Source organism: Drosophila subpulchrella, chromosome 3R (assembly GCF_014743375.2).
Source record: "Drosophila subpulchrella strain 33 F10 #4 breed RU33 chromosome 3R, RU_Dsub_v1.1 Primary Assembly, whole genome shotgun sequence".
NCBI classification, from domain to species: domain Eukaryota; kingdom Metazoa; phylum Arthropoda; class Insecta; order Diptera; family Drosophilidae; genus Drosophila; species Drosophila subpulchrella.
In genome coordinates, this window is record NC_050609.1 from 16,574,099 (window position 1) to 16,585,601 (window position 11,503).

Here is an 11,503-nt window from a genome sequence, read left to right on the forward strand (position 1 = left end):
GAAACAATATTGTATTATTATTATACATTCGAAAACAAGGCCATATAAAATTCAATCTGGATGTTTTCCAAATAGAATTTAAAAATAATGCAAGCTAACACGGTGATATGTTTTAAAAAGGACAATTTATGAAAAAAGCCACAAAATTATTTTGTATTATTCCTCCCTATTTTATTTAGGGAGGACAGTTCCTCGACCTTCTCCGAGTAAAATAAAAAAGACAAGAGATGATGTGGGATGTTTTAAATAGGACAGCATTCGAAAAATGCCGAAAAAGTCTGATAGTGTGACCAGCCGGCGGTGCGCCCAAAATCCCAGCCCCTCCCGGACACTCTGCCGAGCTGTGGTATTCCGCGCAGAGACGGGCACACACTTATCCCAATCAGAAATTAGAAATAAATTAAGTAATTTGTGCGGAATAAAACTGAGCGTGCGGCCGATGCGATAACCGCGAGCCCCGTCACCCCCTACCCGCCGCCACCACGCCGTGATGCAGGCAACCAGCGCAGTGGCCGGAGAACTCGGAAAACTTGGCGAACACAGCTCCCACGGCAGGAACAACAACAGTGCCAGCAGAGCCCCTCGAAAGTCGGTGTAGTGAAGGAATTAAATCTAATTATACGGGGAGAACAGGCAAAGGGCAAGCCCACGAGCACTTGGGTTAATTGGTGGTTGGCTGAGGAGCACCACTAGCACCGCTGGCACCTAGTGGCCACATTCACATGGGCTGAGTGGTGGTCTGGATTGGACTGGCGAAGGGAAGGTGCAGCAGCAGCAGGAGCAGCAGCCGCACCAGCAATGGCCAACCAACTGGACGCCAGTGCGAAGGACGACCTGAAGACGCAGTTCGTCACCCGCGAGGGCACCTACCGCCTGCTTACCCTCTCGGAGTACTCCCGGCCCAATCGGGTCGGCTACAGCAGCAACCAGAGCTCGCCCCAGGTGCGCGTCTCCATGGTGACCCTGCCCAGTCCGGCGCAGGGCAAGCTGGGCTCGGAAACGGCAGGGTCACCTGTGGGAGGAGGAGGAGCAGCTGCAGCAGCAGGTACCACCACCACCACCACAACGAATGGCAGCTCGCCAGGAGCCTCGCCCACGGGCGGTGCAGCGGGCTCGGGACCGGCTGGAGCAGCCAACACAGCAATATCCAATGGAGGCGCCGGCGGCGACAGCAACTACAGCCACAGCAACCACAACAGCAACAGTGCTGCGAACAGCACGGTGGACGCCCGCCTGGGCGGAGGCATCTCCATGCACTCCATGATGAACGGCGGCGTCGTGGACCAGAACGGAGTGGCCACCAACCAGGTCCTGGGAGGCGACCGCATCTGCTTCAACTTCGGACGAGATCTCTACGTCTACTCCTTTCGGGGAGCCAAGAAGGTGAGGCCAAGATGGCAGAGATGGTTTCATATCAGTAGCCCATCGCAAAGCACGTGAGATGGAGGAGCAGCGAGCTTATCACACCAGAGATAGGGGCTGCCGGCAATGGCAATTGCATTCCAGGCGGATTGCACCGGCAATTGGCAGCGGCTTGAATACCTTGCCATTTGCATGCAGTGTCCCCCCAGCGGGCTTAATTTGTTCCACTTCGAGCGCTTGATGATCAATTCGCTTGTTTGGCGTTTTTATGAATGTTTATTGCGCTCGAAGGCAGTCGGTTGTGAGAGCTTCGAGCTCATCCCGGCGAGAAGATTGCCCTACCTTTTATTTGGAACCGTCTTAATCAGCAGGAGTGTGCCATTGTTCGGTTATAAACTTGAAGCACCTGTTTATTAGCCAAAACCTAGTCCATTTTGTACTCATTGTGACCAGAGAAAGAGTAATCCAAGTTCGACTTTGCCCACCAACTGCATCGCCCATCGCCCATCTTGTGTTTGCCTTGTTTCCCCTGCCCAGCAGCTGTTTCTAATTCTTTGGCATTCTGTTCAGCAACAGCTTGCGATTCTCCTTCTGTATTTATTTTAGCTGGCTTCTGTGTTGCCATAGTTATCTGCTGGCGAAAACTTGGCAAACGCCTGCTCTTGGCCGTAGTCGAAGCTTTTCCTACCTGATTCCGCCAACAAGCTGCTAATTTCCATGCCGCTTCCAGAATGTGTTAATTTCCGAGATTATTTCATCCCACTGGGGGTAATCTTCCATTCTAATCTCAGCTCAAGCGGAAATGTTCCGGTTTCCACTTTTGTTTTCATTGGTCTGTTCTGGTTATCGCAGTTTTGTTGAACTTCAAATGTAGTAAACCTAATTCCGAAAAAAGATTGGCTTACAATGGTCTTACTTTTAAGAACGCACTTGTTTGGCAATCATGAATTGCTAATTTTATTTCTCATTGAAAATTTTTCATTTTTAATTTTAGGTATAAATGATGAAATAATCTAAATTTGATTGTACAAGGATGATGATTCATGTAACAATTTTGACTCATATTCCCCTGTTGGCAATTTAGAGGGATAAATAACCCAACCCATTCATTTGTTTATAAAAACTCTGAAGCAGAACTGGAAATTAGATTCCATTAGCTTCTTGTTACAGAGAACTGGTAGTTTATTGTGCCTATACCTTATATTACCAGTACCACAGGATACGTGACATCTAGAGAATTCCACTAGTTATATGAATATTCCTTTTGTTCAATACATATTGCATCTAAATCTCCGAATGCCTAGTTTTCAACCATGTTCCAACAATATCATATCATAACTAGCTAACCTGCGTGTTAAACCAAATCTTTTAAAGGGTTTCCACTAGCCAACCTCTCCACTTTTAGTTTAAAATAGACAACGTAGTGCAATCAAGAACGACCAAGATAAACAGAAACAGATGATAGTGACGCTTGTTGACTTACTTTCAGGGCACGGAGATGAGCAAGCCGATCGATAAGAAGTTCTACAAGGGCACGAATCCCAGCTGCCACGACTTCAACGCGAGCTCGGCCACGCCCACGGGAGCGCCCCTGCTGGTGGGCTTCACCACGGGCCAGATCCAGTTGGTCTCCCCGCAGGTTGGTCCTCGCGAAGTGAGGAAGCTCTTCAACGAGGAGGTGAGTTATCCCACTGACACTTTACAATTTCAAACCAACTAATGGTATTGCCTTTATTTTAGCGACTAATCGACAAGACCAAAGTGACCTGCCTGAAGTGGCTGCCCAACTCACCGCACCTGTTCCTCGCCGCCCACGCCTCAGGTCACCTGTACCTGTACAACGAGGAACTGCCCTGCGCCGCCACGGCGCCCAGCTATCAGCCCTTCAAGCTGGGCGACGGCTACACGATACTCACCAGCAAGTCCAAGACCACAAGGAACCCGCTCTTCAAGTGGGTCTTCAGCACCGACAACTGCTGCATCAACGAGTTCTGCTTCTCGCCCTGCGGCTCCCACTTGGCGGTGGTTTCCCAGGACGGTTTCCTGCGCGTCTTTCACTACGACACCATGGACCTGCTGGGCATCGCTCGTTCCTACTTTGGCGGCTTCCTGTGCGTCTGCTGGTCGCCCGACGGCAAGTACATTGTGGTGGGCGGCGAGGATGACCTGGTGACCGTGTGGTCGCTGCAGGAGCGGCGAGTGGTGGCCCGCGGACAGGGCCATCGGTCCTGGGTCTCTGTGGTGGCCTTCGACCCGTACACCACCTCGTACACCAACTGGGATGGCGGGGACTTTAGCGACGATGAGAATCAAATGAACGAGTACTCCAATTCACGAGAGGCGCGCTTCTCCGGAGACTCCACGGCCAATGGTGGTTTCGAGGGCTTCGACCGGAATTCCACGCCCGTGCATGCTGCCCGCAATCGACCGCACTCGGCCTCCTTTCGCTCGGATGCCTCTTCGGCGGAGAAGCTGATGAGCTATCGACTGGGCTCCGTCAGTCAGGACACGCAGGTCTGCCTGTGGGACATCACGGAGGATGTGCTGCGTCATCCGCTGGCGCTGAGGCAGCGGGCGAACAGCGAAAGGGGCTATCTCAACGGTGGCGTCGATGAAGATGCGGAAGCAGAGGACGGCATCAAGGTGATCCGACCAGTGGCCATGTCTGGCCAGGCGGGCGGACAACAGGCGGAGTCGGGCAGCTGTAGTCCCACCCGGGAGGCGGCGGGCGGTGCAGCGGGAAACGGTGCCGGCGAGCACAGCAATAGCAGCTCTAGCAAGTTCTCAACCGCCAACTGCACGATATCCTCACAATCTTCGCCCGACGACTGCGACACCGAGGCAGCCACTCCCGCCTCCACGACCTCGAATGCAGGCGCAGGAGCGGGCGTGGCAGGAGCGGGCGTGGCAGGAGCGGGAGCGGCGACCTCGACAACGAAGCAGAACAACCGCAATCACGGCACGGGCAACTCAATCAAATTTCCCAACTGCATAAGCGCCACCAAGTCGGACAGCATCGATGGTGGCGGCGGAGGCGGAAGCGGTAGTGCGCAGAGGCCATCGCAGACTACCACGGGATACAACAGCAAGACTTCCAACAGCTCGAACAAGTCCTCCAACTCGGGCAGCGGCTTCAGCGCCTTCAACAGCCTCACGCAGCGGCTCTCGAACTTCAGCTTCCTGAGCAACTCGGACAAGAAGGCCGCCGGCTATGAGGGAAGCCACTCGACGGCCCATCGCCAGCACCGCAAGGCGATGAGCATGCTGAAGAGCTACAACCAGCATAACCACAGTGGCGGCCACAACAACCACAGCCAGAGCAACCACAGCAGCTCGTCCAACTTTGGCCACTCGAGCACACTGGACTCGACGGCGGCCGGGGCCATCGGGAGCAGCTCGACGGCGCACAGCTTTGGATCGCTGAAGCTGAGCCGGTCGTCGCACCACTCCTCGCTGGCCACGGCCGCCCATGCGTCGGGATCTGGAGCGGGAGCGGGCTCTGGCTCGGGGGTGAGCAGCTTCGATCCCATGCAACTCATCGGAACGCCCGCCTGTCCGCGCTTCGACGAGTGCCCGCTGCTGGAGCCGCTGGTCTGCAAGAAGATTGCCCACGAGCGGCTGACGGCGCTGATCTTTCGCGAGGACTGCTTCCTGACGGCGTGCCAGGATGGATTCATATACACCTGGGCGCGGCCTGGTCATGCCACGGTGAGTTAAACGACCGTGAGAATTCAAGAACACTTTAATATATATAGAATCGATTTTCATGAATATGTACTACATGTATCCTCTTCCACAGCATGCCACTCAGCACTTGTCTCCTGGACAGACAGCGGCGCCCGGCGGGACGGTAATTTAGTTCAATAAAGTGGACTTGGTCAACTATCAGCGTAATCTTGTCAAGCAGCAGGAGCAGCAGCAGCAGAAGCAGTCGGTGATCTAGGTTAAAGCTAGGCGATTGATTTCGATAATTTATTGATAGGAGCAAGAGTTTTAAAGGTTTTTATGTTGCGTATTTTGTATTCCAAATGTAGCCTAAATGAGTTTATGAACCACACACAGACACACACCGTACACCCGTAATATATATATTATATACGATATATAGCTATGTACAACATAACTACGATCTATACGCAGCATCAGGCAACAGAACAAACAAACGTATATGTTTAATCTAAATTATTAGTTGTAAATGTATTATTTTTTTAGTACGTGGAATTTGTTGAAAACAAAGCAAAGCATGTTTATAACTATTTACTAAGTGCTAGCCTACACTACACACGATAAATAAAGCAAAAGAACGAAGAAGCGAACTGCATTAGCGAACTAAAATAAACAGAATCAAATAGATGGATCAGATGAGAGGAGCAGAGGACGTTTTTCACATTGTGCTATGTACTGAGTTGCAGTCGAGGCCCCAAACTAACCAACGACGAACTATCTAACTATGTAAACTCACGAACTAACCTAAAGTAGGAACTGTTATCATTACTATTACTACGGATTCGTATGCCTTTTATTTTTTGATGCAAGCCGAGTGCAACGTTTTAGCATGCAGACGCAAACGCAGAAGACAACCGAACAAATTAGACTAAATGCAGACAGGAACCGGAAGTCAGAAATCGGAAATTTGAAATCTGAAACCCGAACCACAACCACAGAAAACATTTCATACAGCCAGACACACTCTTACACATATATTTTATAACGAACCAGGAGAAACTAGCGGCGATTTGCGAAGTTAGCCAATAAGTTAACAATGAGCCGAGCAAGCAAAACCAACCAAGAACACGTTACAGTAAAAGAGACTAAAATTTCAATAAAATTATATAAAAAATTAATTCACATAGCTGGTATTTATTTATAAAATGTGTGTTGTTTCTAACAAAAATATGCTTCTCTTGCGCGAATCTCGTTTGATCGCCAACCACAAACTACTGAGGGATTTTACATGCTGGAAATGACTTGGCCTCGGCTCCGGAAACTCTCAACATTCGAACGGGTATCCTGACCCCGATTTTACTCAAGGAGTCTGCAAATTAACCTATCAAGCCTGGTGATTTAGAAGGCTTTAGGCACCAGTGGAACCTCCGCCTCCGGCAGATACAGGTGCTTGGAGAGCAGGAAGGCGAACAGCGCTTGACCCGCAACTACCATGAACAAGAAGTAGAGCTTCCGCTTCTTCCCGCCGCTGTAGTCGAATTGCTGGGGATTGCCATAGGGATCGTAGTTGATGGCGCCACTGGGTGCAGCCGGTGAGTTGTCCTGCAGCAACTTGGTCCGCAGCGTGCGGAGCTGGAAATAACAGGGAAGTTACTAGACACTCTATACTCCCTCCTTGCCAAACTCACCAGAAAGAAGCCGAAGGAAAAGCTGGTGTACGCCAGCGCAATATAATATCCGGATTTGAAGAACAGCGTGCTGACCATCAGACAGACCACTATGTTAACGTACTTATAGCCAGTGAAGGCCAGCAGATCGAGGGTCTTCAGGCTCGTCTTCACATTCATCACGTACAGGGCTATGGAGTAGATGACCAGTTCGAAAATGCTGTAGGCCATGGCGCTGGAGGCCTGGATGCCGAGCTGCTCCGGCGAGAAACGCTTCTGCATGCCCAGCAGGAGGCCCGCTACGATTACGTATGTGATGTAGCCCATGGTGGGCAGATAGAGATCCGGGGCATTGACGTCGTAGCGCGGCTGTACTGGGTGCTCCTGGTCGTACCGCAGGGACCAGTCCTGCAGGGAAAACATGATTTAAATAGGAGTAACTATACCAGATTCACCACCCACCTTGTGGATATAGGGGAAGAAGAGCAGTCGCAGCTTTCTGCCCACGTAGGCGTTGTCCACGGCGAAGTAGTACTTGAGCTTGGCCACCGGCACCCACCTCTCAAACTGGTTCTCCATTATCTGCTTGCCCTGATCCGCCAGCCGCTGGCCGTACTGCATGGCCATGTCCTGGACAATGGGCTGCTGGAACATGGCGAACTGTGGGTACTGTCCCGGAGGCAGGGGTCCGGCCCCAGGCTGAGGTGCTCCCATTCCGTAGGTGGGCGGGGCAGTTGCAGACGCCTGTTGCGGGGGCTGTGGTGCACCGTAGCCGAATCCCGGTTGCTGTTGCGGTGGCTGCTGGATGTGCTGCGACGGCTGGCCGAGACTGGGGTCGAAGCCGTAGCTGTTGACGGGCGCCGGAGCAGGTGCACCATACAAATTGGGATCCAACATTGCCGGGCCGGCGGGCGGGGCCATGAAGGTGGCGCCACCGCCCATCATCGGAGCCGAGGGACCCATGGCGCTGACGTCGCTGACGCGCTTCGGTGGCCTTGGGCGACCGGCAGCTGTGGCTATTTCGGGACAGAGCAACACGGTGGGTTAGTGGCGGAGGATCTGTGCGAGACAATTGGGAAAGCGGGGGAACACAGGCAATCAAGCTACACACGCAGCACGGAACGGAAACGCAGGGCGGGCACAGAAACTGGGGGGCAGGATGCAGTGGAAGCCAGGAGCGGCGCACAGAACGGGGAAACGTGTAACGTAAACAGTGACAGCACTCCGGTTGACCACCGACTCCCGATTCCGGTCGACGGGCGAGGGTCGGAGCCTCCGGAGTGGCTGCACCGGACATCCTCCGGGTATACTTGCTTGCGTAGCCTGATCCTTACAGTTCTCCCACTTACGGTTCCGCATACCCGCGTTCGGATTATAGTTCATCTTCTGGTCTTCTGGCCTGGCTCAATAGATTGTACACCACAACAACGGTTTTAACACATCACCACAGTCCAAATTAGGGATGTGAAAAGTGTATCAAAAAATGTTACATCGATATACGGTTTGACAAAATAAATATTTTTAAATCGACATTATCGATATCGATACTATTTGTTAATAAAAGTATAAATATTCTTCATAATAATAAAAACTGGATATTACTTAACTGTTGAATTGCCGACAACTCATCAGAAAATTTAAGCAATTGTTGTATTTTCAAACCGCCGTTAGAAAATTTCACCGATGTACAAACATCTTATATTTCATTTTCCATTATAAGTTAATGCCTTAAATTAATAATAGGGCGAGAAAAACCAATAATATAATTTCTAAGCTAAATGGCTTTAAATGAAAAAAGGCGACCACTAAAGTTGTCTGTAAAAAGAACAAGAAAGAATTATTTTTCGAAAAAGCACTTCAAACATAATACTATCGATAACGGACAGTGTGTGACCTATCGTTAGTGTTCCACCCGCAGGCGAACAGCTGTTTCTCGCGACAGGCAAATGGCATCCCCGTTATCGATTGACGATAGGCCACGACCAAGTGGCAGCCCTAAATTCGATTGGCGGCAATACAAATTCCTTCATAAAAATTCAACCACCTGATATTAAATTGATTTGAAAATTTGTTTTATTCATTTAATCAAGCCGTTTACATGTGTCTCGGGCACTTGCACCCTGCATCAACGGCGCAGGCTTTCGGATAACTTCCACGCTTTGTGTAACGGACAGATGTAATTCAATGGAAAACAACGCATTTATTAAACGGCGTTCCTTGACGCTCAGCACGCGTCTCCTGCAGAAAAGGCACAGTGGTGAGTGTTTTGCACGCCCAGGAGCACCCATTGTACCGGGAATACCCATTAAACCCCCTTCTCCCCACAGCTTCGCCCCAGAGCTGCGGGCGTCCAGGAAGCGGACACGATGTGAGCGTCTCCTTGGGCTCCCCTGGCTCGCCCAACGCCTCTACAATCGGGGGAATCTCATCCGACGTGGAGAGCACTCCGCCGCACAAGCACAAGCCCAGCCTGGACGACAGTGTTGACTTCTCGCCCCGCCTGGACATCAGCCTCTCGCCCAACTGCCTCTTCTCGCAGACACTGGCCACCGAAAGCCCCGAGGTGGGATGGCGCTGGAACCGCAGTAGCAGCAATGCCACCACGGACAGTGGCTTTGACTCCGCCGAAATAGGCAGCTTAAGCCAAAGGGAACGGCGCCGGCAGATTGCCTTTAAGGGCGTTGAGGATCGTCGCATCCAGCTGGACAATGAGCAGTGGCGGGCGCAGCAGATGCGGGCCAATGTTCTCCTCAAGGAGCGCTGCGCCAGGCTCAACAGACAACTGGATCAGATAGCCGTGTCGGAGCCAGTTATCCCCCCGCAAACCCCTAAGATTCTGCCACCTGTAGCTGCCCGCACAAGATCGGCCTGCAAGAAGGCTTCGCCAGAGCCAGTGCTTCCTCCCCCGGCTGCCGCCGATCCCATGGCCGACTTCCTCAACGATTCGGAGACGGATCTGTTTCTGCTCGAGGCCTCCCAGCAACTGGAGTCTAAAATCGAACCCCTAAAGCCACCCAAACCCAGCACCACCACACCCACCAGCCATCAGAACGCGAAGCGACCCTCCTTCCTTAACGACTCGGAGACGGATCTCTTCCTGCTCGAGGCCTCCCAGCAACTGGAGTCCCAAATAGAACCCCAGAAGCCACCCAAACCCAGCACCAGCACTACACCCACCAGCCATCACAACGCGAAGCGACCCTCCTTCTACATGAAGTTTCTGGAAGACGAAAGCGAGGGCGACGAGGACTGGCTGAGCGCTCTAGAAGAGGCCGTGCAGCAGGCCACGATGCCCAAGAAGCCGCGCACCTCTCTGCAGCGCTACAAGTCAATGCCCACCACTGGAGGTTCCTCCAGCGGAGTGTCCACCCTGACCAATGTGGTGGCCGGCAAGGGTTCAACCGCCTGCACAAGTTCCTCTTCCGCTTCTGGGTCTGAATTAAAGAATACTCCAAGGATAAAACGTCATGCCAGCTCACATGCCCTGTCCCCAGCCACTTCCCATGGTGAGTACATGTGCACTTGCAATCCCAAACCAATGTAAGCTCATCATTTTGCTTCCGCAGCGCGCGGCAAACTCTTCGGCAGCCGGAAATGAAACCCGATAAGGTAGCCCGCCCTCTGAACATCAGCTTCCCCTCTGCGAATACCAATTGTGATGAGCAAAGTTAGATTTAAGCATTGTCGTTTTGTTCCGCTTGCGTTGGCCCTTTCCTTGACCATTCTGTATACGAGTACGCTAATTGATTCATGCAGCTCCTACGCGTCGTTGTAAATGTAAATTTAAGGCTAATTAAAAGTTAATTGTAATTTAAAGCAGGTGCCTCAATTGTCGCGTCGAATGCTTGTGCGCTTGTTTCGGCGCATGCGACTCGCCATATGGTCGGCATTATCAGGCCGGGGATGCGCCGCCCACCTGCACAGGTGGCAGGGACGCACAGGTGGATGCGACTGGCCACCGACAACGACAGCCAGTGAATTGTCGGCCCCCGGTTGAGCTTTCATTCACCGATACGAGACTCGTTGAGTGCGACAGCCTTTTAAATTAATTGAAATGTAGGCGAAGGATTTCTGTTTTGATATTCTCGTAGCGCTTAAATAGGTCAGCTCGAATTTATCATGGCTTTAAGTTGATTGGGAAGCAGCTTACTTACTCAACAAAATTAGTATTTAACCACAGGCGGTTTTAGAGTATCCCCAGAATTATTATCATATTCATATATCGACTATAGCTTTCCTTCTTGTTCTTCTTTCAAGGTTGTTAACCGAAATACTTCAATCATTTAAATGTAAGCCAAGTATTGTTATTTTAAAATTACTTTAAATTGTTATTTTAATTTTTTGCATTTTTGACAACTAAGTTTACTTCGTATTCATAAGAAATATATATAACAGGCCTTAATGAAATAATGTTAAAAAATGTTTTCCATATTTTTCAAATAAACGATTACAGCTTATCATTGAAAATAAGTATGCTATTTAGTCATAGAAATTTTAGAAATCGTTTTAAAGTACTTCTTACTCTGTTCAGTGTTCAAGAATTAAATTATTTTAGGGGTTTTTCTGCATCCTAAACCAATTAAGCTGATATTAGCCCTCAGTACATTTAAGGCAAGGTCATAAAATCAAGTTTTAAAATGTAATGAGGCGCCTGAAAGGGGATTTCCCTGGAAAGCAAAATTTATGGCGAATGAAATCAAAATATGAGAATTCCCATCTCGCACTTAAACGTGGTTGAAACAATCAAGCTGGCATAAAAGCCGGCGAAAGTTACCCCGGCCGTCTTCTCTTTACACTTGGCCTGCAGT

At 50.6% G+C, this 11,503-nt stretch overlaps 3 protein-coding genes across 5 annotated transcripts; 2 read left to right on the forward strand and 1 right to left on the reverse strand.

Annotated features, from left to right (window-relative positions):
* The first annotated feature begins 350 nt into the window (after nucleotides 1–350).
* On the forward strand, nucleotides 351–5,683 carry LOC119549377 (WD repeat-containing protein 20). Its single transcript, XM_037857419.1, has 4 exons — nucleotides 351–1,383; nucleotides 2,852–3,040; nucleotides 3,103–5,070; nucleotides 5,162–5,683. The coding sequence occupies exons 1-4, from the start codon at nucleotides 799–801 to the stop codon at nucleotides 5,219–5,221; spliced, it is 2,802 nt and encodes a 933-aa protein (XP_037713347.1). The 5' UTR covers nucleotides 351–798; the 3' UTR covers nucleotides 5,222–5,683.
* Nucleotides 5,684–6,190: 507 nt separating this feature from the next.
* LOC119549386 (protein YIF1B-A) lies at nucleotides 6,191–8,186 on the reverse strand. Of its 3 annotated transcripts, none has more exons than XM_037857448.1 (4): nucleotides 8,057–8,186; nucleotides 7,158–7,711; nucleotides 6,717–7,103; nucleotides 6,191–6,660 (listed from the first exon to the last, which is right to left on the reverse strand). In XM_037857448.1, exons 1-4 carry the CDS (start codon nucleotides 8,076–8,078, stop codon nucleotides 6,427–6,429), a joined length of 1,197 nt encoding a protein of 398 aa, XP_037713376.1. In that variant the 5' UTR covers nucleotides 8,079–8,186; the 3' UTR covers nucleotides 6,191–6,426. The 3 variants fall into 3 exon arrangements, with proteins under 3 accessions (XP_037713376.1, XP_037713368.1, XP_037713360.1); XM_037857440.1 differs by having other exon boundaries at nucleotides 8,045–8,167; XM_037857432.1 differs by having other exon boundaries at nucleotides 8,030–8,166.
* A 514-nt stretch (nucleotides 8,187–8,700) lies between these two features.
* LOC119563460 lies at nucleotides 8,701–10,511 on the forward strand. Its single transcript, XM_037876869.1, has 3 exons — nucleotides 8,701–8,952; nucleotides 9,023–10,201; nucleotides 10,262–10,511. Exons 1-3 carry the CDS (start codon nucleotides 8,880–8,882, stop codon nucleotides 10,291–10,293), a joined length of 1,284 nt encoding a protein of 427 aa, XP_037732797.1. The 5' UTR covers nucleotides 8,701–8,879; the 3' UTR covers nucleotides 10,294–10,511.
* Nucleotides 10,512–11,503: the final 992 nt, after the last annotated feature.

Coding starts and splice junctions, on each gene's coding strand:
- LOC119549377 (XM_037857419.1), top strand. CDS start 799: ATGGCCAACCAACTGGACGCCAGTGCGAAGGACGACCTGAAGACGCAG. Junction 3,041..3,102: donor GGAAGCTCTTCAACGAGGAG/GTGAGTTATCCC, acceptor CCTTTATTTTAG/CGACTAATCGACAAGACCAA. Junction 5,071..5,161: donor CGCGGCCTGGTCATGCCACG/GTGAGTTAAACG, acceptor CCTCTTCCACAG/CATGCCACTCAGCACTTGTC.
- LOC119549386 (XM_037857432.1), bottom strand. CDS start 8,078: ATGAACTATAATCCGAACGCGGGTATGCGGAACCGTAAGTGGGAGAAC. Junction 7,712..8,029: donor GAACCGTAAGTGGGAGAACT/GTAAGGATCAGG, acceptor GTCCCGAAATAG/CCACAGCTGCCGGTCGCCCA. Junction 7,104..7,157: donor TCTTCCCCTATATCCACAAG/GTGGGTGGTGAA, acceptor TTTTCCCTGCAG/GACTGGTCCCTGCGGTACGA.
- LOC119563460 (XM_037876869.1), top strand. CDS start 8,880: ATGGAAAACAACGCATTTATTAAACGGCGTTCCTTGACGCTCAGCACG. Junction 8,953..9,022: donor CCTGCAGAAAAGGCACAGTG/GTGAGTGTTTTG, acceptor TTCTCCCCACAG/CTTCGCCCCAGAGCTGCGGG. Junction 10,202..10,261: donor GTCCCCAGCCACTTCCCATG/GTGAGTACATGT, acceptor TTGCTTCCGCAG/CGCGCGGCAAACTCTTCGGC.